Source organism: Xylaria bambusicola (assembly GCF_022495145.1).
Source record: "Xylaria bambusicola strain CBS 139988 unplaced genomic scaffold F5B22scaffold_1, whole genome shotgun sequence".
NCBI classification, from domain to species: Eukaryota; Fungi; Ascomycota; class Sordariomycetes; order Xylariales; family Xylariaceae; genus Xylaria; species Xylaria bambusicola.
This window is the reverse complement of record NW_025953554.1, coordinates 1047162-1070824: the sequence shown is the minus strand read 5'-3', so window position 1 is coordinate 1070824 and position 23663 is coordinate 1047162. Positions and strand designations below refer to the sequence as shown.

The 23663-nt window shown below is 49.3% G+C and overlaps 6 protein-coding genes across 6 annotated transcripts; 2 read left to right on the top strand and 4 right to left on the bottom strand.

Annotated features, from left to right (window-relative positions):
• Nucleotides 1-294: 294 nt before the first annotated feature.
• On the bottom strand, nt 295-2852 carry F5B22DRAFT_14367 (Metallo-dependent phosphatase-like protein). Its single transcript, XM_047969056.1, has 4 exons — nt 2218-2852; nt 1603-2154; nt 1494-1539; nt 295-1413 (listed from the first exon to the last, which is right to left on the bottom strand). The coding sequence occupies exons 1-4, from the start codon at nt 2351-2353 to the stop codon at nt 651-653; spliced, it is 1497 nt and encodes a 498-aa protein (XP_047836379.1). The 5' UTR covers nt 2354-2852; the 3' UTR covers nt 295-650.
• Nucleotides 2853-3162: 310 nt separating this feature from the next.
• On the top strand, nt 3163-6922 carry F5B22DRAFT_14814 (uncharacterized protein). Its single transcript, XM_047969116.1, has 2 exons — nt 3163-4127; nt 4195-6922. Exons 1-2 carry the CDS (start codon nt 3715-3717, stop codon nt 6476-6478), a joined length of 2697 nt encoding a protein of 898 aa, XP_047836378.1. The 5' UTR covers nt 3163-3714; the 3' UTR covers nt 6479-6922.
• F5B22DRAFT_14720 (ADP-ribosylation factor-like protein 1) lies at nt 6911-8612 on the bottom strand. The gene is made up of 5 exons (XM_047969108.1): nt 8101-8612; nt 7983-8021; nt 7480-7887; nt 7335-7424; nt 6911-7273 (listed from the first exon to the last, which is right to left on the bottom strand). Exons 1-4 carry the CDS (start codon nt 8173-8175, stop codon nt 7404-7406), a joined length of 543 nt encoding a protein of 180 aa, XP_047836377.1. The 5' UTR covers nt 8176-8612; the 3' UTR covers nt 6911-7273; nt 7335-7403.
• A 430-nt stretch (nt 8613-9042) lies between these two features.
• On the top strand, nt 9043-9490 carry F5B22DRAFT_632516 (ribosomal protein L39e; the record flags this gene model as incomplete). The annotated part of the gene is made up of 3 exons (XM_047976707.1): nt 9043-9048; nt 9223-9323; nt 9442-9490. 3 exons carry the CDS (start codon nt 9043-9045, stop codon nt 9488-9490), a joined length of 156 nt encoding a protein of 51 aa, XP_047836376.1.
• A 1271-nt stretch (nt 9491-10761) lies between these two features.
• Nucleotides 10762-12403, bottom strand: F5B22DRAFT_583161 (E3 ubiquitin ligase complex SCF subunit scon-3). Its single transcript, XM_047973344.1, has 5 exons — nt 12161-12403; nt 11836-11971; nt 11621-11712; nt 11390-11560; nt 10762-11331 (listed from the first exon to the last, which is right to left on the bottom strand). The coding sequence occupies exons 2-5, from the start codon at nt 11900-11902 to the stop codon at nt 11155-11157; spliced, it is 507 nt and encodes a 168-aa protein (XP_047836375.1). The 5' UTR covers nt 11903-11971; nt 12161-12403; the 3' UTR covers nt 10762-11154.
• Nucleotides 12404-14671: 2268 nt separating this feature from the next.
• On the bottom strand, nt 14672-18422 carry F5B22DRAFT_640958 (uncharacterized protein; the record flags this gene model as incomplete). Its single annotated transcript, XM_047977916.1, has 2 exons — nt 14672-18033; nt 18104-18422. 2 exons carry the CDS (start codon nt 18420-18422, stop codon nt 14672-14674), a joined length of 3681 nt encoding a protein of 1226 aa, XP_047836374.1.
• Between the last annotated feature and the right edge of the window lie 5241 nt (nt 18423-23663).

Below are 23663 nucleotides of genomic sequence, written 5' to 3'. Positions count from 1 at the left end.
CCAGCCGTGTCTTTAGGTTTCTTGTATTGATGATTACTATGCTTGGGTCAGGTGACGATACCGCTTGAGTTGTTTGGCTACTTCGCGAATATCCATTTCTGTATGTCCAGCGTTTCCTAGTTTCAACGGGAAAGAGAAGATATCACGCAACCAGTTAAATATTGGTTGGTATTATAAACTCGATGACAATGAAGATGAGGATAAAAATCGCAGAGATCGATTACAAAAGCAGTGCTATTGTTATATCACGCTGATATCACTCTTTTTTTGGCAGAGGACAATACAATTAATTCGCTCAATAAGTGAGGCAGTATAAGTGTGCTTCGGGTTAATCAACATGGTGTAAGGCAATGGTAAGCAACTACAGATACTAGAATATCTAGAGAACTCAACGCCGTATAAGAGACTGCATAGGCAGTTTCAGCTTTAAGATACCTAGATTATCATCAGTTTTCAAGGCTGTCTCATGTTGACGATGACAATTTGGTCCTATGCCCTCCCGTTCGTTTCTCGCATTAAGGGGTGTATTTTATTATATACGAGGTAGCCACACTCAGTCTCTAACCTCGCTGGTGAACGGCCACTCAATCCCGACCAACCCGATCCCAGGACAGCAGGAGACTAATAATATTTTCCCATGACACATTTATTTATTGCACGACGAACTGCGTCGAATGCGACTTGTACAACACAGACTCATCCAGGATCTGCCCCGTCGCAGACCGAATAAACTGCACACGCAGCCGATTTTTATCAAGCAGGGAAATACGGGCATAGCTGAAGTCATCGTCGTATGCGAATTCGTTGTAAGATTGTCGCTTGCCTATATCGACCATGCCTTCAATATTTCCTGCACCACCGGCGACGATGTACATGGGGGCGTTTGGATCCTGCAGTCCCGCGGCGTCGGGCGTGCCGTTGTACACGGGCTGAAAGCGCTGCGAGTTGTGCACGTGGCCGAAGATAGCGAGGTCGACGCCGTACTTGTACAACAAGGGCTCGAAGGCGGCCTGGCACGGCCCGCAGACGGTGTTACCGGTGGTATACCATGGACGATGTCCGCCGACTACGACCCAAGGCGTCACGGTGCGGTCCACGGAGGCAAGATCTGCTTCTAGGAACGCGAGCTGCTGGTTCATCCCGCCAAAGGGCCCGCTGTTCAACCCCGCTGAACCGCCCTTTCCGTCGGGCGCTTGCGCGAAGTCCGTCTCTGTGTTGAGCATCACGTAGTGCAGCATGCCGTACTCGAAGGAGTACCAGAAGGGCGGGTTCGCGAGCATCTGCGCCTTGTTGGCGTTCGCGCGCGCCGTGTCGTCTGTCGAGCGCGAGGCGAATGCCGTTGGCATTAGATCCGCGAAGCGGTTCATATAGTCTGTGAAGTTTTTCTGGCCGACTTCGCAGAGAATTTGGCCACTAAGGTTCCGGGGTTGGCAAAGACTTCTCCATAGATAGGATGGGGAGAAAGGTTGAAGATGGTGAAATGCTTTACTTACTACGGGATTTCCTGGCAGTTTGCTTCATGATTACCAGGCCCGACCACTATACACGCGGGGGGATTAGAATAACGACTAGGCCGTGAATGTGATGCTCGGGGATACGTACTGTATGGCTTGCGGCTCGAGATGGGAGCGAGCTGCCCATAGAATTGCTCCAGGATAGCAGCGTAGGCATCCGTGCCGTCGAAGAGATTCTTGGGCTTCAGAAGCCAGTCATCGGCATACGCTAAGTCGCCCGGGTGCACGACAAATTCGTAATCATTGATGGTATTTGCCAATCGCCCAATTGTCGTGTGGTTGAGCGAGGGGTCAATTTGGGGGATCGTGTCCCGCTTGGCCTTATTCTGCTTGATGGTGTAGCCGTCGGCACCGTACACGCCGAGGTCGATAACGGCGTTGAAGGAGAAGGCACCCGTATCGCCCGCCGACCGGGGGCTGAGAAAGTGCTCGACGGTGGAATTCGTCGACGTGATCTTGTAATAGTATGTTGTGCCGGGCGTCAAGTTGGTTAGTGTCACCGTGTTGCCCCACGTCCGCGAGGTGGGATACGTGATGGAGATGTCAGAGCACGCCAAGAGCCCGAGATTGTTGCTCGATGTCCCGTATTGTACGCATGGGTTGCTCAATCGCTGGTATGTGTTCCAACCGATGGCAACAGCTTCAGAATATCCATATCAGCACTCCTGAACTATGGTGGTGCTGTCTGGTCACTCTCACTCACAGTTAGAGTCTTTAATGGATATGCGCAGCTGTGTAGGCGTTGTCCTGTCAGATGGGATTGCTGGATAGCTGGCCCCGGCCATAGTACCAGCAACCAGTGCCGACAGGCATCCTAAAGATACAGTAGTAGACTTCATGATGTGTAAATGTTCTTGAACATAACCAAACACTTGAGGTTGAAGAATGAAGAGCTAGGCTGGTCCCCGGCCCTCTCAATGCCAAGCTCTAAAACTGTCCAGCTTGCATCACTGCAGACTTCAGACGGCAACGGCGAATGCCGTACTTATAGCTCATTGTCAGGGACGAGGCTCATTTTTGCACGTGCGGGTAAGGCCTATGCGTAGAGGTTCTGCGAGCGAGGAAGCAATTCCGCGACGTCACAGCTGTTTACCACAAAATAGTCGGTCTGATATGCCGGTGGCTGCAACCCAGCTTCCCTATTCGGCATACTACCGTACAATAGCAGCAGCTACAGCTCGCGTAGTAAAGTGAGCGGCAGTCCCATGGCAGTGTCCGTGCTACCCGTGGGTATCGTGAGCTGGTTGATTGGCCACCTGAAGGATGCCTGCCAGGGGTAGACGTGTGTGGCTCGTCGGCTTTTCTTAAATATGCCCACTGCTGTAGGTAAAAGCATGGCTTTGGCCCATGTGCCGAGCACGATTCTCTAACCTACCTGGGCAGTCGGTTGGGTGCTCAGAGATGGTCCTTGCTTGAGCTGAAGGTATTCCATACCTTATTTCATTGTGGCCCCTGTCTAATGACGTTGAAAGCAGGTAACTACACCCACTCAAAACTTGGTAGGTGTTGTAGCGTCTTGTGCTACTATAGAGCAGGAGAACAAGAAGGCAAACAATAGTTTCCAGGAATCCCTCTCACAGTGGCGATGGGGTTCAGGAGGTAACATCTTGATAGGGATGGCCGTCAGCTGTACGACACTCTGGGCTACCTCCCTCTCTCTGGCCTACCCAGACCATGACACTCCTCGACGAATGGAATTCACTTCAATTGAAGGAAATAGATGGTCCTTACCCCTATGATCCCTATGGCGATGCTCCCATCCATCGTGTGGCTCAATGCTCTCGGAGGCCCAAATGATGCGCAAAGTGCACTTTATAGGCAGCGCCTAGTGACAACCCCTAAGAGAATGCTGCCCCACGGCTCGATCTGTAACTCACACACTCTAGTGCAGTTCGCGATGAAAGACTGACATGACCAAATCTTCGGATGCCACAAGGCTGGGCTGTGCCATAGGTAAATGCAGGGGTTCGGTCAGTGCTTCCAATGAATGCTACTCGGGCAACTTGTGTGTGCGTGCAGCGATGACTGTGCATCAGGCAAACTCCCAGGCAGATAGATCTATTGTGGACGTCAGGCAGTATAATACGACATTCGGGTCGGCGAACGCCACCTCCTCGAATTTCTCCAAATTTTGAATGCGTAGAAACACCTCTCATCATTGTCAACAAAGTCAAACTTGGGCCACTAGGCGCTTCGCAGAATGGTGGCCTCCGAGGCTTTAGGTCTGGCGACCAACATTGTTCAACTCGTCGACTTTATTAGCAAACTCGTCTCGAATGCTGTTGCCATATACAAGTCGGCGAACCAGGCCAGCGCTGGCAATCTAGTTCTCCAAGATGTCGCTAATGACCTAATCCGACTTAGCAGTGTTGTTGTGGCATCTAACAGTCCGGGAGGTGAGGGCCTCAAGCAGCTTGCTCAGAGTACGAAGGAGGTTGCGAAGGATCTCCTCGCTATACTAGATTGTATGCAGACTAAGGGACAAAAGACGAAATGGAAGAGCTTCCTGCTTGCCATGAAGGAAGTTCGCAACAAAGAAACTGTCACATCAATCACCAGCAGTGTTACGAGACTACAATTGCAAATGACTCTACATCTTCAGTTTCAAATCAAGTGCGTTTTTATTTATTAGTTTTATCAATGATTATTTACTAACAGTAGCTCTTTATAATTATTCTAGGGAAGACATGGCCTCCATCTCTCAGCATATTCAAGACTTAGAAAATACTAGCCATCATCTCCAACTCAGCAATGCTAAAGAACTTGAAAAGCTACGGGCCGATCTTCTCGGTGCTTTCAATGCTGTAAATACCACATGTATGAATCAGGCTGAGAAATCTCTCGTCTTGGATCTCGAACGCTTGTCTCTCGGGAATGTTCATACATTATCACGAACGCTACCTAACTACGCAAATAAGATCTCAACCCTATCCGAAAGCGTAGATGCGGTTGCAGACCACCAAGAAGTTATGAAAGCATTCTATTTCGATAAACTCAGCGCTCGAGAAGAGAAGATCGCCAAGGCCCATGCGAATACTTTCGAATGGGTATTCAGCGATGTACTCTCTGATGGAAAGACAAAGATTGGTTTCTCAAAGTGGTTAAGGGATGGGAATGGGATTTTTTGGGTCCGCGGCAAAGCGGGATCAGGGAAATCTACGCTGATGAAGCTTATCAGCCATCACCCAACCACGTTACATGCCTTACGACAATGGTCCGGGTCACATCAATTGGTTATGGGAAGATTCTACTTCTGGAATCCTGGTACGGATCTTCAAAAGTCGCAAGAAGGGCTTTTTCGTTCTCTCATATTCGAAACATTACAACAGTGCCCTGAACTGTCCATTCACGCCAAGAAGCTATTCATGAACGAGCAGTGCAGCACCTCCCACTTGAGCACACAGCTTGGAAACAGAGCAGACTGGAAACTTGGAGAGCTGGCCGACATTCTGAGTGGAATCTTGAATCACGATAGAGCGAAAAGGTTCTTTTTCAGCATTGATGGGCTGGACGAATATAAAGCCCAGTATACTCTGGATCACCAGGACTTGATAGATGCCCTACATAAATTAGCGGCTTCTCCTAATGTTAAATTATGTGTGTCAAGCAGGCCATGGACAGTCTTCATGGACGCATTCGATCGAGGTATTGACCGTTGCCTCAAATTAGAAGACCTGACAAGAGATGATATAAGGGCCTACATCAAAGACAAGTTCAAGGCGCACAATCAGTACACCAAGCTCATGCAGATAGATCCCAGCTACTCCTCCTTAGTGGACGACGTTGTCGGAAAGTCTCAAGGTGTCTTCCTGTGGGTTTTTCTCGTCGTCCGGGAGCTCTTAGATGGACTCACTTATCACGATTCACTCAAAACCATGCAACAGCGCGTGGATAGCTTCCCAGGCACTCTCGAGAAGTTCTTCCAACACATGCTCGATTCTATCCCCGAAATCTACAGACCGCAAACAGCAAAGATATTTCAAGTGTCGGCGTTATACGATTTTCCCCTTCCCATGATACTTTACAGTTTCCTAGAAGATTTCAACGACAACCCCCACCTAATCACCGAAAGGGTCTACCGCCCGATGGGGTCAACTGAATTCAAAGAGCGCTGGGAGAAAATGCATCGAAGGCTTGATGCTTGGTGTAAGGGCTTACTTGAGGTTGATGAACCTCTCTTGGGGTCATATCTCGCTGATCCCATAAGTCCGCAAGTGAATTTTCTTCATCGCACTGTCCAAGACTTTGTCCTTTCAGATGAAGTTGCTTTTACGCTAAAATCACCGAACAACGAGCGTCGACGGATATGGCTTCAGTTCCGCTATACCATCATTCACTGCTATAGACGATTTTCATCGATGGGAAACGCTGCGGTGTCTACTCTGACTAAGATCCTGGTTTACTTCTCTGGGAAGGGTGAGAAGGATGGCATTGACTGCCATGCGATAAACAACATTACATTAGACCTGTGTGACGCTGTGCTTCCACCTAGGCGATGCGAAGTCAATTTCAAGCTCATTTTACATGCCATATGGCTCGGCCAACCATATATTATCAAGTTTATAACTCCATTGTTGGAGGAGGAAGGCTTGGACGGGGTCATGTCTCGATGCTTGAGTGGCGCCAAAAACTCAGAAAGCACCCGCTTGTTTATTTCATGTGTTGAGGCGCGGGGGCTTTCAAGCAAGGCCGTGTTTAAGTACGCTTTCAGTAATTACTTAACGTGGCTGGCTACTCAAGATCCTGTTGTTACTAGAGACAAGAGAGTTCTCAGTATAGTTAAGGCAATTGCTTCTACGGGATATAAGCTTGATGGGAAGCTCGTTGCGACTTACTTTCCCGATCATTACTCTGAATTAATGTGCGGAGCCCCGTCAGTTGGCGGAGGGAGAAAACGAGAATTAGAGGATGGCGCAGCCACGCACGAGAGAAAACGGGTTCGCGCTGAGGATATATCTGACTGAAGCCCGGGATTCTCGAAACAAATTAGCATATGAATATAGAACTAACGTGTGTTAAAAGGGGATGATTTTTAGTATAGTGCAGGCCTAGGAAGAAGAAACTAATTCACGATGCCTATTACATATCCGTGTGTAAGTATGCCATGGACAGCCAAGGCTTTCCAGCAGCTAGCTAACCTAATCCATATATTCCAATACACCTAAACTCGAGGAACGAAACGGCACAAACCGGGAAGCCATGGAAAGTTGTTTACTTGAAACCACATCGATACTCACAAAGAAATGGGAAGCTAAAATGTGAGTCTTTGACTGGGGTGGAACGAACTAGTTGCAGTGCAACCACGTCAGGAATTCAGAGCCCTAGCTGCTGTCCACGTGCATTGTGATATTAAGTAGATTACATTATGTAGCATAAAATTAGCGTCGTATTAAGATGGCACACTATTAATGGCTTCGTAGCCTGATGTTTATATATGTGAGTGTGGGTGTGGGTGTGCGTGAAGAATCGCAGGTCTTGTACCATATCTCATCATCGAAAATGCAGTAGTGTAGCAGTAAGTGGGCATCCGTGGTTGTTTCGTTCATGAACATCAAAAATACCACCCTTCATTTTCACCCAATGCGACAAACGTCCCTTCACGCCGATTCAGTAATTCTAAAGAAATATTTTGTCTCTTGAAAAAAAACGACCGTGCCCTCTACATCTGGTGATGATAGCGTGCGCCTTACTCCTCCCCATGCCGTCCCCAGGTGACCCCTAGATGATGTATAAGAGGCCAAGGTCTACCCAAAGCATACGTGCATCGTGATGGGAAAATCGAAAATGGCAATTCGTATGACTGTTGTGGACGGGCATTATGGGATGCCGTCAATGTTGTACAAGAATGAGACTAGGTGTTTCGAAAGAATGGGTAGACGTGTTTGTCCCTTACTCCTGGTTGACCGTTTGCTACACAAACATTAGATCTGGGGCGGAAAATTGGACCAAGGAGGGAACGACTTACTACTAGCCAATCCATTCCCTCATTAACACCACTGCCGTCAACAGCAGAACAGGCTACAATACTCCAGTTCCGATCCCGTAGCTCGCCCAGTCTCAGAGCCTCAGATATTTCACCGGCGCCCTTAGCGCCGGGTTGATCTTGCTTGTTGGCAAAGACAAGCAGAGCGGCATCCTTCAGCTCCTCCTCGTTGAGCATAGCGGCCAACTCATCCGCCGCCGTTTGTAGACGCTCGATATCGGTACTGTCGACGACGAAGATTACGGCAGCGGTATTGGCGTAGTAGCACCGCCAGTAAGGCCGGATGGATGTCTGCCCGCCCAAGTCCCATACATCAAAGTTGAGGTTCTTGTAGGATACCGACTCGACGTTGAAGCCTATCGTGGGGATGGTTGTGACAACCTCACCGATCTAAGAGCAGGGTTAAACATCTTTCTTCTACAAGGTATTTGCGGCACCTCCAGAAGCAGACAGATAGTTGATGCGCCATGCATGGAAGTACTGACCTTGAGCCTGTAGAGTAATGTTGTCTTTCCGGCGTTGTCCTACACGATTTCGACCCGTCGGTTAGCATGGATGATCATGGGCGATAGTGAGGGGGCTGCCCAAGACGTCGAAGCGTACCAGACCCAGAATCAGAATTCTGATCTCCTTCTTGGTCCAAATCAGGCCTGACAGCCACGACACACTCTGACCCATGGCGTATGCGGTATGGCGACTTAAGCGATAGTGGTAGCTAGAGAAGATGGAGGAGAGAGATACACAGTATAGAGCGGCGCCAATCCGGAGGCGGCGGGACTCAGATCGGTGACGGCTCTTAAGCGGGAGTATCTAGGGTGTCGATAGAAAGGGGCTACGGGTTGGTCTAGATCGCGCCCCCAATGACGGGCAGAACTATTGGGCTGCAGCCTGCTTATTGTCGAACGGGGTGCTGTGTATATATGTGGCGGTTGATGGCGAGGTGGTAAGAACCGTGCTTCGAGTGTTGCGTGTCAGAATGCGCTGGGGATGATTATACTTTCTCGTGGAGCGACAGTTTCACTCGATACTTCTGAGATCCAAAGTTCAAGAGGCCGCCAGCTCCAGGGCAGAGTCAGGGATGCAAGATTAGTGACCCGGCACTGGTGACAAGGAGCCTTGATGCGCCGACGCCTTGGCGGGCCGCTGGTATCTGTTTACCGCTGCCTGCATTAACCATTCATCGCTGGGCTTGCCCTTTTGGGGTTGACATATTTGATTATGTAATTGTCTGAATAATGATACAGTAGGTACCTACCTACATAGGTACAGGTGAATTTGTTATCTTATCTTGGTCAGCCTCATGTCATGTGGCTTATAACCACAAGCCAGGCGAGCAGGTCCCCACAAGCCACAAGCAGCCGAAGATTTGCCCACAGTTTCCAATCGGGGCTGCAAAACCCTCTCGCAGCCAAAAATTCCTGGCCCGCTATACTGCTGTAGTGACTGATTTGACCGGCTACTCCACCCCCCATCTCCTTCTCTTACTCTCCCACGAAGACATCACCAAACACTTCTCGACATTTAGATTAGCAACAAGCAGTCAAAATGCCGGTATGTGGCCTTCCGAGACACTCTACCACAATACCCTTCGGGATGACGATTCCCTCGCCATTGTCCACACTCGCGATACCCTCCTCGCGCGTTGGTTCAGTCGTCACACTACCATTTCTTCATACGATTTTGAGATTGGGACACGAGAGCTGACGATGATGTGTCCAACTATAGAGCCACAAGTCTTTCCGGACAAAGCAGAAGCTTGCCAAGGCGCAGAAGCAGAACCGCCCTATTCCTCAATGGATTCGTCTCCGTACTGGAAACACCATTAGGTACGACCAGAATTTCTCGGATTTCATATCCCCCATATCATTCTGTCTCGGACATCCGCCAGACAACCAACCTACCTCATCCTAGGCGACAATATCCAGTATAGCTAACATGTCCCAGGTACAATGCTAAGAGACGTCACTGGCGCAAGACCCGTCTCGGAATCTAAATGCCCGCATTCTTGTCTTACCTACATCGACCGCACAGACGCTGCCTGCCGTGTACCCTTGCGAAAGGGTCCAACGATTCCCCAAACTGTCCAACTCGAGCTTTACGCGTGACGAAATCAACGAAGATGGAATGGGAGGCATAGTGGAGAAGCAGACATCCGTCTGCAACAATGGCGACATATATATTTTTCCTTCTCCCTCGGCTAGCAGACAGACAGGACAATGACGAAATCAAATGGAAAACACTTTGATGGTTGATGGGAGGAAATAAACGAGGATCTTGCGTGGTTGGCGAATTCGGGTTTCTTCAGGAACTTTTCTGTCATTTAAAATCTGCATGGTACCGGTCACATGGGAAATGAAAAACAAGTTGCAAAAAGCCGAGATTCGAGATATTGTGTTATTTGCGTATTTTACTGTACTCTGGAGCATGAGAGTTACTTAGCCTTTGCTGGCAACAGTAGAATTGGCTTCTTTCGACCTGCACCACGGCCTACGCTACTTACAATGACTGACCAAGAATATGATATCTCCAACAGACAACGACAGACAGTCAATCATATATTAGCACCACCATCTAATAGGGGCCGCGTACTTCGCATTTTGCCGTAGTGGAAATAGTACGAGACGATTCACCAATACCGCTGCTTCAACTACCAAGGGAGTCTTCCTAATCACTTACTCACCGCAGTTCTCTCCCCAGGCTCGAGCCAAGATAACAAAACTCGCAGCTCTATCCCAAGGCATACTACACCATCAGCAACGCCAGCAACGCCAACGCAGCTAACAGTACGTTTCCCACGCAACAATTAAACCCAAAAGTTGCTTTATCGCGCCGCATTTCCTTTACATAGGTAGGTACCTAATAAACCAACACACAACATTATACAAAACAACAACAAGAACAACAAACTTACACAGAAGTTAAATAATAGACATTTATTCTACCACCCCATAATCTCCCATCAAGAGAAGAAGAAAATAACTAGTAGGCAGGTAGGTAGGTAGTTAGGTAGGTACTCGAATCTATATAAGTAAGTTACCTACTTACGTATCTAAATCAAATGAACCAGGGAACCAAGCATCTAGTTCGAGTAGATATCCAGATGGGATTAGCTACATGGGTTTTCCATATTTGCATCGAATGTATATGTCCGTGTTGGGCTCAGATGATTATCGTCTTGGTTTCATATGCGCTGTGAACATCTGACACGTTGAAGTCTCGTTTAATACACACGGTAAACGTCACGTATAATCCCAAGGGCCCGAGATAAGAAAGAAGGAGTGCGCAATTCTCTTGATCAAACTGATAACCTTCGATTGCTACTAACGGCTGCGGTCGTACGCGGTATTGTAATGTCTTTCTATAAAAACTATACTACCATCCCCATCCCGAGATGGTATAAGCAGCACTATAAATCCAGTGCATCTGAAAATTGATACTGAGGATCCATCCTAATAACCCCGAAACTCATAAGCCTGAACAAGGCCATCGTCCGGTGTAATAATGGGTAAAGCTGTCATATTCACCTTCTAATGACCATGACGATACTGAAAGGGTCCTCATTGGGACGATTGTGGTAACTTCGCAGAAGGCGGCTAGACAAGCCTTGGTTTCTAACGAGCCCGAGTGGACTTCATCTTATTCTGCTTGGGGCGGTTCCTAACGATCTTCGGCCCACTCGTTCTCACGTCGAATCTGCTCCTCCTCCTCCGGCGTGAAATCATTAGTAATATTGAACGTCTTTCGGATTTCCTCGGGCGATTTTCCCTTGATCATATTGGCGACAGTCTTGCAGCCAACGTCAAGCAGGGGTTTGATATCCAGATAGTTGGATGCCTGAGAACAGGGAGTTAGTTCAGATGAGCTTGGGAGCTTGGGACGGCGTTGAACGAACCAGGATAATTTCAAAGAGCATCTCTTGATCCACTTGCATGAACTTCTGATCCCACTCATCAATGTCGGTAGTCTTCTTGCGGTTGTCGGACTCGTCCTCGTTGGTTGAGGGGGGGTCGTTGCGGTGGTGGTCGCACCATTCTATGACCTTACGGAGGACGGGTTCGGTGACCTTGGGCAGAGGGTTAGAAGAATGGTCAACGTCGGATTGAACAGTCGTGTTTCAACTTACATTAGGAATGGGTACAATCTCCTTAAGTGCAGTCTCCCCAAGATCATCTATCAGGTTCTTGATCAGGAGCGACCGCTCTGCAACAGCTCTTTCTAGAAGGATAGTTAGCAAATAAGACTGGCAATACGGCCGCGGTGGTGATGGTGGTGGTGGTAGTAGCAGCGGCAGGTCTAGGACGTAGACGAAATGGAGTGGACAAGATGTCGCAAGCTTACCAACAGCTATAATGTGGTTGTCATTGCTCTGCAGCTGAACCATTTGGGGACCATTGTCGGTGGCCATGGTGGCAGTAGTTCGGGTTGCCGAGAAGATGCGGGCTAGAGTCGAGTTGGGTACCTACGGTGATAAAGACTAGAGATGTGTGAGTAAGAAGCTGAAGTACGGAGTTACTCGAGAGCGTTGAGCGTAGACTGCTGGCAAGACATGCGGCGGTCGAGTAGCTGAAGAAACTAGATGTAGGTAGATAGATATGAATGTAGATGTGACGGTACCTAGGTATCAAGGCGGTGATCACAGTGGGCAGGCGAGGATGATTTATACCTTAAGAGAAGGTGGGGCGGGTGGTGCAGGCAGACGGACTGGCAAGCGGAAGGCGGGGGCGGGACAATGCCTGGAGGTGTTTAGAACATGGGTAGGTACCTACGTATTGGCGAGCGTGAAGTGGAAGTTGCTACCTAGACTGATGCCAAAGGTTCCAGATGTCAGGCAACAAACACACTTGATAAGATGGGTGGATGATGCAAGGAGGTGATGGGAGTGATGGGATCTTCTGGCAAGATGAGGTGAGCCAGGTCAGGCCAAGCCAAGCCAAGCCAAGCAAAGAAGCAGCACTTGGAAAAGGCTGAAATAGCCGGTCAGAGAAATGATGATGATAGGCCGAAAACCCAACAGTTTGCTGCTAGACAGCTAGCTAGGCACCTACTGTAGGGCACCTTATAGTATGGTGGGGAGGGCAGGTACAGAGTACGAGGCAAAAAGGGAGCGGCATAGCGATTGAATGGGTATCGGGTACGGAGGAGTACTTGGCTTAGACACTTGAATTAGGCAAGGGAAGGATCGGGACTCGGATACACTACCTAGCGAGGCTACTTGTCAGGTAGAACCAACAGCCCTGAAAGCCAACGGGGGTCTCACCTCGTTGGTAGTGTAGATACCAACTTAGGTAGTCCAACAGTAGGTATGCCGTCATTGGGTTGGGGGATTTGCAATAGGGAGGGTGCTGAATCAACGCACAAGAACCAATTGCTGCAGTACTTTGAGGCAAGCTGAGAGTGCAGTGTAACTTACCTGACCAGATTTGTGCGTGAGGGTTGAACAATCGCTCTAGGGAGCCAGGCAGTAGTAATGGCGATGCGGCTGGAGGGTGTAGCTGAGGATTCGCAGCCAAAGGTATGAGAAGAGATGTTCAGAACCGGGCTATTATATGTATATAAATAAATACTCCCCTCCTTACAGAACTATGTAGGTTACTAGGTAGATCTCACTTGTACGTGCTGAAGTTTCGCAAGGAGTCACAGGGGCATGAATGTTGAATGGGGTAAATCCATTCGTTGCAACAAACCTCTCTGCGTTATAATTGGTGCCCGGGCAGATATATCATCAATGTAGACTCTCAATGAAGATACCAACTCGTTCAATGGTGTGTACAATGGGGAATTTATTCGACTCAAACCTCAAGATGAATGAATGGCTCAATGTGACCTCACTGCTACACGTCTGATGCAAATAACCCAATACATCCTCACTGTGACTACAGTCACAAATTCCCATCCATACCTAGTTCCTTGACTGAAAATCAATCCATCTTCCTAATCTGTTAGACTCTAAGTTGGTAGGTATATGAGGCATGATACGGTATAATCTCCCTGTACCGGTATCCTGGATATATCTACCAAAAATAGATTACTAGCGTACTCGGGAACATACATTCACCTAGTAACACATATTTGATAGCTATAAGCCTATCACTACTCGAGTAGGCCACGGTATCTTCTATAGGTAGTGTTGGCATATATAATATATAGCAGTACTACTAGGTATTTGAGTACCCGGTGCATCGGTTTTTACTCACAGGTAGGTATGTCCAAAGGACAAGTTCTGTTTCCGCCATATTGATCTATTTGCTCAGTCTTTTCTACCTTACCATGGGCCAGGATGTGATCCCTCGAATGTTGTTTGCCCGTCAACAGGGCGATCCATCCCTATAAGAAGGGACAGGGAGAACTGCGAAAGCATCAATCAATCGATCAAGGCATCGCGTAACACACGGCAAGAACATGAAACCCAGATGGTGTTACTAGCGTCAAATACACGGAAAGCGTAGGTATGGTAAATGATGATCGGTTGCACCGTAGATTCCTATCGTCTACTTCCTGATTCCATTTACTTCCAGCCAAACCAAGCCCGTCCCAGATCAACCTGCCCAGTGCCGACACTTTTCCTTTCCTTTTGCCTTCCCGCCTTGCTTCTTGCGTCCTATCTAGTGTGCTACCTACCTACCTAGACCATGATAGAAGAGAAAGCAATAGGAATTATATATTAAACAATAGAAGAACAGAATGGTAAATATCCAAGACTCGACGCGAGTATCTTGGAATGAAGTGGAAGAACCCCCGCATCGATAGGTATCCGCATAAAAGGAATGAATGTAAGAATGCAAGCAGCCTAGACATATATATATGATGAGGCCTAGGTGTTGAAAGGAGAGGTGATGCAGGGTATCAAGAACTCAGCACTCAAGAAAGGAAGATATCAAATGAAAATCAATACCCCTCTATCCGTGCCCTGATGAGAGATGAAGAAAAGAGGAAAAGAAAATGGTGACGAAGAGGACTCATACCCCAATGACCATGACATGATGACATGACAGCGTGAAGATCCAAATCACGTCCCAGGTAGCTAGCCATACCTTTTTCCCACCTCTGTATTTTTCTAGCCTTACGGCTAGCTACCCAGCAGGGAACCTTCGCGTCTTGTACGACGCGATAACCCCTTCCTAAATCAAAAGAGCGGTCGAAATCTAAGGCAGGCGGCAGACAGGGACAGGCTCACTCAATGCTTAACACCCCCCTGCATCTTCCTAAGTGCCTCCCGATGCACGTCCACCAAATCCCCACGTCTCATCATCTCCTCAAAGACTCGTTCCGTCCTCTCCTTCTCCCAGCGCTCCCCCGCCTTCCTCTGGGCCTCCATCTCGCGCTGCGATAGCAGCATGCTGCGCTGATGCTCGATCACCCTGCTCACTTCGGCATGATTCATCGCCGTTGCACTCGGCATCGAACTCGATGTGCGTAATGCAGTTTCTTTTCCTGCGCGCGGCATTGCGCCCGTGGGTGTGCGCAGTTCTGCTGCTACCGACTGCCGGAATTGCGAGAGGCGGGCGTCGCGGGCTGCTTGTGATGGTAGGTTCGAGTGTCGCTGGGGCTGATGCGAGTCGAAGTTTGTGGACTCGGCGGTTATGGTGGGGACGTAAGGCGCAGGAGGCGTGTTAGTAGCAAATGTGTTGCTGGAGGGGAGTTGTACCGCGCTCCCGGAACTGATGCGTCTGGGACGGCCTATCATGTTCGAAACACCCGAGTTAACGGAGAGCCTGCTGCTCTGCCGAATGAGTTCTTTCCTTTGACTCAGAGGGATATCGTCCATATCGTTCGGCGGCGGCGGCGTGGCCTGATTGTACGGCAAGGTCATCTGACTCGCTGACCGCATCATATATTCAGGGCTTTCTTGGATTGGCGTCGTAAGGAGCTGCGATGTGGATCTGTTGCGCAAGAACATCTCGCGCTTTCCTAGGAGGGTCTGCGGGCTGGAGTACGAGACCAGCCCTGGTATGGGCGCATGTCCTCCTGGTGAAGGAGGAACCGAGCCTGGCGTAGAATTGGCCTCGTCGGACGAACCCGTCTGGCCCGCCACAGGAAGTGGCTCGGTGCCATCTTCCTCTTGGATTGGCTGGTTGTATACTTCACTGGAGTTCCGCTGCCTGCTGTTCCTGTAACCATGCCCTGCCTGGGGGAGATTTGGTACCGAAGAGCTTCCTGACACTCCCTCAACTCCGGCCTCCGAGCCGACGCTCGTGAGGATAGCGAGAGTGGCTGGTATGTGCGCCTTTGGCGCAGAAGAATATGAGCTTATCCGAGACGTGGAATGATCTGCTGGTGAGAGAGGCTGTGGAACATTCGGCGCACTAGAAGATCGTCTCATGAAAGCCGCAGAAGTAGTCGTTTGCTGGAGTTCCTCAACATCAACCGGCACAGGCGCTTCGATAACTTGCTTCTCGACATTCTGACGGTCAGCAGGGCTTTCCAGCTGCAATTCTTCTATATCAGGGACCTCCGCTGTGCTTAGATGCTTCGCCCATTCGTTGGTTCTGTACGATAAAGCCACGCGGGTCAAGGCTGGTGGGAGCCGATCTTTGGTGAGACTTATACTGCTTTTACTATTTGAAGTAGTCGAGGGAGCCGGGGATTTCTGGTGTACCGAACTTTCTGGGGTCTCTTCAACAGTGGACAGATCGGTTGGATTACTGTTTTCGTTGGTGCTGTCCGTCTTTTTCGTGCTTGGATCCATACTGCTTCTCTTCGACAGGTCGCCCGATGACGAGATGGTAGTGAAAGGATCAAGAATATCAGTGGCAACTGTCTCAGTAGATGAGATAGGTCGAGCACTACGACGCTGCTCGGAACCGGGAGGTTTCAACTTCGATTGCATATCGCCTTCTTCACCTTCACTACCTTTACCCACTCCCTTGGGCTCTGTGCCGTCACCAAACTCGACAGTAACCTCTGGTAAATAGTTCCGTTCAGTGTTGTCATCCGTAAGACGATCGTAGTCATCACCATCTTGACTCAGCCCATCAATAGTAGCAATAATCGATAACATGTCGCTATAACGTTTCGGGTTTTCAACAATGAGATTTTCGGTGCTCTCCTCCCCTGCCGGCGACAAATGTGCTTCAAACTCGCCTGTCTTTCGTTTGGACGTCCGGGCGGAATTTGACCGTAGAGAGATACTTTTTAGAAGTTTGCCAGAACTTGCTGAGAGTCGGTGAGCCGATGACAATCTCGAAGGTTTGTCGCTGAGCATAAACTCCCCATCGTCCTCATCGGCATAGGCTGCAATCGATGAACGGTTCTCATCCCTGTCATTTCCATCCACACTGCTCGGGATCTTGAATGGAAGAGGAGTAACCTCCGGCCCCGGCTCCGTTGGTGACATTTGAGAAGTTTCGGGAAATGTTATCGAGCTTGGCCGCGCTTTAGCATAGCCGTTGGGTGTCCCAACATTCTTATCATTTGGTTCAGATATGATTACGTCATTGCGTTCTGTCGGTTCATCGTCATCCCTGGCAACCCTAATCGTCACTCTGCTGTCGTCTTTCTGGTTCGTCATCATTAACCCATTAGTCGACTTTAGAGGATCAGGTGAATTCGTGAGCTCTGGACTTGGGAGCTCAGCCAGCTCAATTTGATCCTCGCTCGAGGATGCCTGCCGAACAACCTTTTGACTAATGCGATGTTTCTTCATCTTCTCATCACCCACGTCTTCAACCCCTGAGTCCTCAGACTCGGCCAAGCTTTGTGGAGGCTGATCACCGTATACCGTTTCCCATTGTCGACGTTCCCTCGCGTTTTGCGCCTCAATCCGTAGCCCCAGACTTGTCTCTTCTTCGTCACGTTTTCGTTGCTCTTCGGCTTGCTCCTCGGCCTTCCTTGCCCGGCGCGCTTGAATAACTCGCCAGAGCTTCATTTGAGAGATGATACCTATAATCGTAAAAACAACAGTGACCGCAATCTCAACGCGAATGCCCTTGGTCATAGGATAAGTGTGCGTGGCGTAGGGGAAGAGCCCCTTGTTCAAGTTCCAGATGTAAGCCCAGAATTCTTTCAATCCGGCCCGGCTGAAACAATCAATACCTAAGACTGTTACAGTCGCACCTGCAAACGACATGAGACCAATCTGGGCGTATGGCCGCGTATAGCGACTGAAGTAGAACGCATAACTGCCAACCGTGAAGGCGATGATAAATATTATCTTTGGTGTGGATGAAGGGAGCAGCCCACCAGCTTTAAGTGTTAATAGCCACATGGACACACAAAATCCTCCTAGGAGGCATCCCAAGCCTTCAGTGATCTCTCGAAACACGATGGATGCTCCACCAATAATGAGTCCAGAGACAACAGCTGCTACAACATAGGCTCCCTCAATCGCAGCTGGTACAGGTGGAACCATAACATATATGATGAGAACTGTGACACTCAGGGCCGTGAGGAACGCCGCCGAGAAGAAGGTGTAGAACCAACCATTCTTGATCCCAATTAGTGTGTACGCAGCGCCACTTATCAAGAGAAGGGCACCGGCGACCCCCCATCCTGGTGTAAGTCGGGGAGCTAGGGGTAGCTGACCATTCGGAATAGGACCTGGGAGAATTCGAGCCAAGGTCAGCATTCTTTATTTTATTCGTACCAACAGAACACATGAGTAACTGACTGGGAGTTGCAAGAGAGCTATTAGTATGGTCAGGACTGTTCCCATTAATAGCCGAAGGAAATGCAGTAGTCGACGTGACCATGAACGTGGTTGAACTCTCGTCCGTAGTAGACCTATGCGTTGTCTTTGTTTCGACTGCACTCTGAGTGGAAGTCTCGTCATCTTGCGCCTTGATTTCGGTCGCTGTCGTAGCCGGCGATATCGTGGCTGTGGCTGTAGCATCCTCGCGGCGCAGTAGTTGAAGAGGACCTGCTATTACACCGTGAAGATGAAGGAGTAATAAGAGCAGAGCCCAAACATAGCTCCATCGTGTAGTCATGACGGCGGTGGATATGATCGTTAAACGCCCCGCCTATAAATGAATTAGAAGCCCAGGATATATGTGGAAGACCCTAGGTGCTTGACGGAACGGAGCTCTAATATCTATAGCTTCAATGCTCGTAACAAAGCATCCTTGAAGAGTTTTGCTCAACGACCACGAATTCCAGCCATGGATCTTTACGAATTCGTCGAGTTGGCAGTAGGACAACGACAAATGTCCAGATTAGGGAGAGGGAGGCTCTGTTCCCACGAACGAACTGCTGCTGTCGAGCCGGGCCTGGCAAGGAGGCGGGATATTAGTCCTGAGGCTACCCGGGGGAAGGTAACAATCGGGAACGGCTACAGGCAGAAGTCGATAGCAAAAAAGGGAATTTAAACGAGGGACGGTGGTAACGAATTGGCGGTCTGAAAAGAACGACAGCTGGGCATACCAAGTAAGGTATCCGGCAGTCAGGACTTGTGTGAATTGACCCTGCAGTGTGACCGAACTGGTATGGTATCGAAACGTGCCAGCGGGAGTTGAAGAAGATCAAACGTAATACCAAGGCACCCAAGTCTTCTGGACCGACACGGGGAAAGCTATATTAACCCGAGGACCTGTGGACAATATAAGGGTCCATGCGAAAGGAGGCCGGCATGAAACAGTAACACGATGGGTCCCAGAGCCGAGAGAGGAAGCCAGCAGAGTTGAAGCTGGCAAGCTGCTGCTGCTGTTTTTAGAAGAGAAAGAGAACAATGTGGTATGTGAGCAAGTAAAAAAAAGTAAGCTCTCCCCTCGATCTCGATGTACACTACCGGTATATAGGAACCGAACCAAACGAAGTGAACTACCTACTTACACTACTACGATAGCACCTAGGCGAATCAACGCATTTCCCTTAGCTGAGTGCGCTCGAGCTTTTCTTTTCCTCGATGGAGGGTCCTCAGAGCTGAAGGTATAGAAATGTACCATACCTTATACCTTGCCCAGCGGGTCAAGGTTGACAGCTAGCTCACACTTACTTGGTAGTTCTTTGTCTCAATGGCTTGGCGCAGGCGTCCCACGTCTCGTCTTTTCTTTCCGCATTCGCCCGTCCCACGCGTCAAGAACACCTGGGCATACATGCAAGTACTGTAGAGGCATGTAATGTACTGTCGTAGCGGGATGTATCATGTATCAGGATGAGCGACTGATGACGGCGCAACCTACGGCCAACCTAGTGGTTAGGCGCTCGCACGAATGCGATAGCTGCATCGTGGTTGGGTCGTGGGAGATTAGCAGTGACGTTGGCTTTGGTGCTATTGGACAGCAAGGCTGGCTACGCTGGATAGGTAGCTTTTGATGCAGGCCGGGCAGTCCCCAAACGGTACCTACTTGCTTGAGCACTTGCTTGGTGGGATGGGTAGCTGTTCTTGTCTGTGTGTCTGTATCTGTGTATAGGTATCTGTTTCGAAAAGAACAGGCTGGTTTCAATGTCCCTCATGATTCTCGTGATTCCAATGGAGGGTTGGCTGGCTAGTGACTGGCTGGTGACTGGCTTTGCAAGGCGGGTTCTACAACACTACTCTACTCGTAAGTATGTCTCTCATTCCCGTCTTTGTCCTCGTCGAGGGGACGAACAATGCAAACGGCTAGGGATCGACTAAACTAGGATAAGTAGTACTAGAGAAGTGTAGCAGTCATTAAGTAAGTAAGTATACCAAATTATATTCAATGGTACTCGAGCGAAAGGCTGCATAGCCAAGCCAGGGGTAGATGTGATCCAAGACCTGCCCAGCCATTCACCCACTCCCACATTTTACAGATAGATGGGCAGGTAGGTATGATCTTACTTACATTTCCAGCTGGCATCTCAGAGAAGAGAAAAGTACATCATTACCAGTAGCAACTTACCGTACTTACTTACTTACTTAGTGCAACTGGCAAGGGTGGTGCGCCGGATTCCCGATCTCCCCCCATGTCACCCCACCAAGAGCGTCCCACTGCCGGATTGGGCAATCTCACCGCCCGTGCGTGATGCCATTGGGTCGTTCCTCCCTCATCATCATTACAGCCCCTGTCGGGCCCCTGTCCAGCTAAACTGTCTTAGATGGCGCGAGAGAATAGAGCCGTGGATAGATCTACCCAGGTCAGAGGTCATCTCCTGGCTGGTCGACTGCTAAGGTAGGCGAGGTAGGTACTTAAATGTACTTAATCAACCTCTATCCACGCCGTTTACGGTAGCTGTGTCCTGTAGATTAGCATATCATGCGGGTAAGTATAATGCGCCTGTCACGGCCGCGCTGTTCGTCTAACTCTAGGTAGTTCATTTCATTTTTATTGTGACCTCTTTTTTTTTTCTCCGATATCATCACGGTGGCCCGAGACCTGGGCCGGTCTTTGTCTTGCGTTGTCTTGTCTCAGGACACGATGACAGAAGGGGGGGGGTTTAGGGGAGATTGGAGGTTTGGAGATGGAGATGGAGGGGTCTGACCATCTCGCTTCAACAACCGCTGTATTTTTTCTACACGTGTATTCACAGCATTCACAGAACCAAGATTCTAACACGAGTCGCAGAGGCCGATCAAGTATATCACATGTGGGCATGTATATCGAAAAAGCCACAATCGTGTTCTGGGTGCCGGTGGTAGGTTAAGTAAGTAGGTAGGTAAGTATGTACGCTATAGTCGTATCGTATCGCGGTCGGTGTGAAGTCGCAAACGGCTTGTCAAGGGTCGTCGAGACATGTCGCAATCCGCTCTGCGTCAGTCCTCATATCATCCCGCGTCAGTTTCCCGTCAGTTCTTGCTTCGGCGATCTGCTTTGTCGCATTCACGATCCCATCATCTTGCATTCACTATTGATCCAAGGTCTGTAGTGTGCGTAAGTATACTTGCATTGATAGTACTCACTTACCGAGTTTGGTGTATTCCGTACACTACCTACCTACCTACATATCTAAGTACGGTCTATACAGTACAGACAGACTTAACCTAGAGTAGTGACACTGATCTGAAGAATAATACGAGTGGGACACACAAGACGCGGTGACCACGCGACGCTAGCCCGCGAAGTTTTCCTGGCCGCGTAGGCCGACTGTCGGTCGTTCTCTGGATATACGTGGTTCGATCTACACCCTCGTCTCGTGCAGTGAGTGCAAGGGGGGTGTTGGGGGAAGCTCACTTCGACAGGTGCTGTACTTGTTCGTTACCTGTCGCCTGTCATGGCTGCTACCAATTTTCTGCCTCTTGTGTGTGCAACAACGCAGCACATCTCGGGGTAATCCTTTATTGCTTTTTGCAGATATCGTTCGTGCCGGATTACGTCTACATAAGCGCACATTCCGTAGACAATCCTGTTTCAACGCAAGCAGTGCGAGTCAGTTCATTTCCCTCTCTTTAGCTCTCTCCTGTCTCTGGCGTTTCCTGAGCTTCAATTGTTGATGGTGACGGCATACCTCCACAATAAGGATATCTTAGTTGATTAGATGCAGGCTAGTGTGAGATGGAATTCTTGATTGCGCATATTCGCAAGACCCAGAAAACGGTGTCGCGAAAGACTCCAATTCCGGAGCTAATCGTCCTAGTCACAACGTGAATCGTGATAGCACCGACTGAACGAGCACTAGCTGGCGCTACCTAGAGAATAGTTTAATTAATTGCCCATGCGATCAGCCGGGACGGATCCCCCACCACCACCATCCATCGTGTCTGTAAGAATTTCAGCAAGGCCCCAGTCCTAAGGCCAGATAAGGCTCTGCTACTTGAACTTCGTACGGCTGGGCTGCGAGGGCTGCTAGCCATCCATCCATCCCACTTCTCGGCGCGCTAGTTCCCACACTCCGCGTTGCCGTTCCCGCTCCACCCTTACAGCGCATTGTCTCATCCTCGCCGTCGCGGCACATCACCTGTCAGTAGCTTGCTTCATGGGTGTAGATGAGCCGCTTCTCGCCGCGTAAAGAAGCGTATATAATGAGTAAGCGTGGGCTAGCTACCTAGCACACAACGCACGCAACACCATACTTAAGCCTGAGTATCGTCACCGGGCTGGATAAATGCTTGCTTTGCCTTCTATCTCATACCCTTTCCATTCCTAGAGCCGTGAACAACCGATGTCTACGCGTACATTGCGCCAATGGCTCTCCCCATGCCGTCTTATCCCTTCGATGTTGCGCATTCGATCACCATAGCACAGAAAAGGGAACAAAGATCGATCAAATTACGTTCTGTATACATACACTCGTAAGCGGTGTAACTCCGGGTTTAAACAGAAACCCTCGCGAACGCCGACATGCTTCTCTCACTCTCCCATATTTACCTACCTACCTGTATACCCAGGGCCCCTTCTCTGAATGAAGGGGGAGGCCGGCCCGCCCCATTGAATTCGTATCAACGGATTACGAAAACAGAAATCATGCATCCTGCCGTGCCACGCTGCACGGCCGCGTTTTTGTACTTGCTTGCAGTTGCAGTGGCAGTCCGTCATGTAATTTTTTTTAATGGACTGCTGATACCTGTTACCCGGATATCATTTCCTTTACCCCAGTCTCAAAGTCTCGTCACAAACCACACTACTGTACCTCTATACTCCCTACTTACATAACACATACAGCAAGCCCTAATGTGATGCAATGCGTAACGTGCTGTACAAATGAAAATCGTGCTGCGTTATCTGTTTTAAGAAGGGAATAGTTGTGTATCTCGTTGTAGCTACCTACTATGAAGTACATATTTGTAAAGAAGATTCTCAAAGCCCCTCTTCCGCTCCACATTCTACATACTTAGGTAGCACCCCACCACGTGTCACTTACACACAGCGCGCCCTTCACTCTGTCCTCTTCACCGACAGACTCGGGTAAATATGCGCGGCGTTGGTGGCGTTCGTTCGTGGAAAATACAGTACATCATTATCAGGCGAGAAACTACGCCCTGTGAACACAGAACCAAGATTACTTAAAACCCGGCACCTGGATGTTGAGCTACGTTTCGTTACGTGGGGGAAAATAAAGTCGAAGGCCTGGGGTAGGTACTATATCCATTCATGGAACCTGTAACGGCGGGCGTTCTAGCTTGCGCCCAGATTTATATTGTAGTACCGACGCCACATATATAACTTTATGCCCTCACTAGCATAGTATCCATAATCGATGCCTTCACCGGTAAGGTGTATGTCCAGATCGCAATCGCCATCAGCCATAAATGCGAAACGCTGCAATAGGAGTTGCAATAACATGGTCAAAGCGGTGGGAGCTGAAGCCAAGTCCGGCGTGACGAGTCTAGT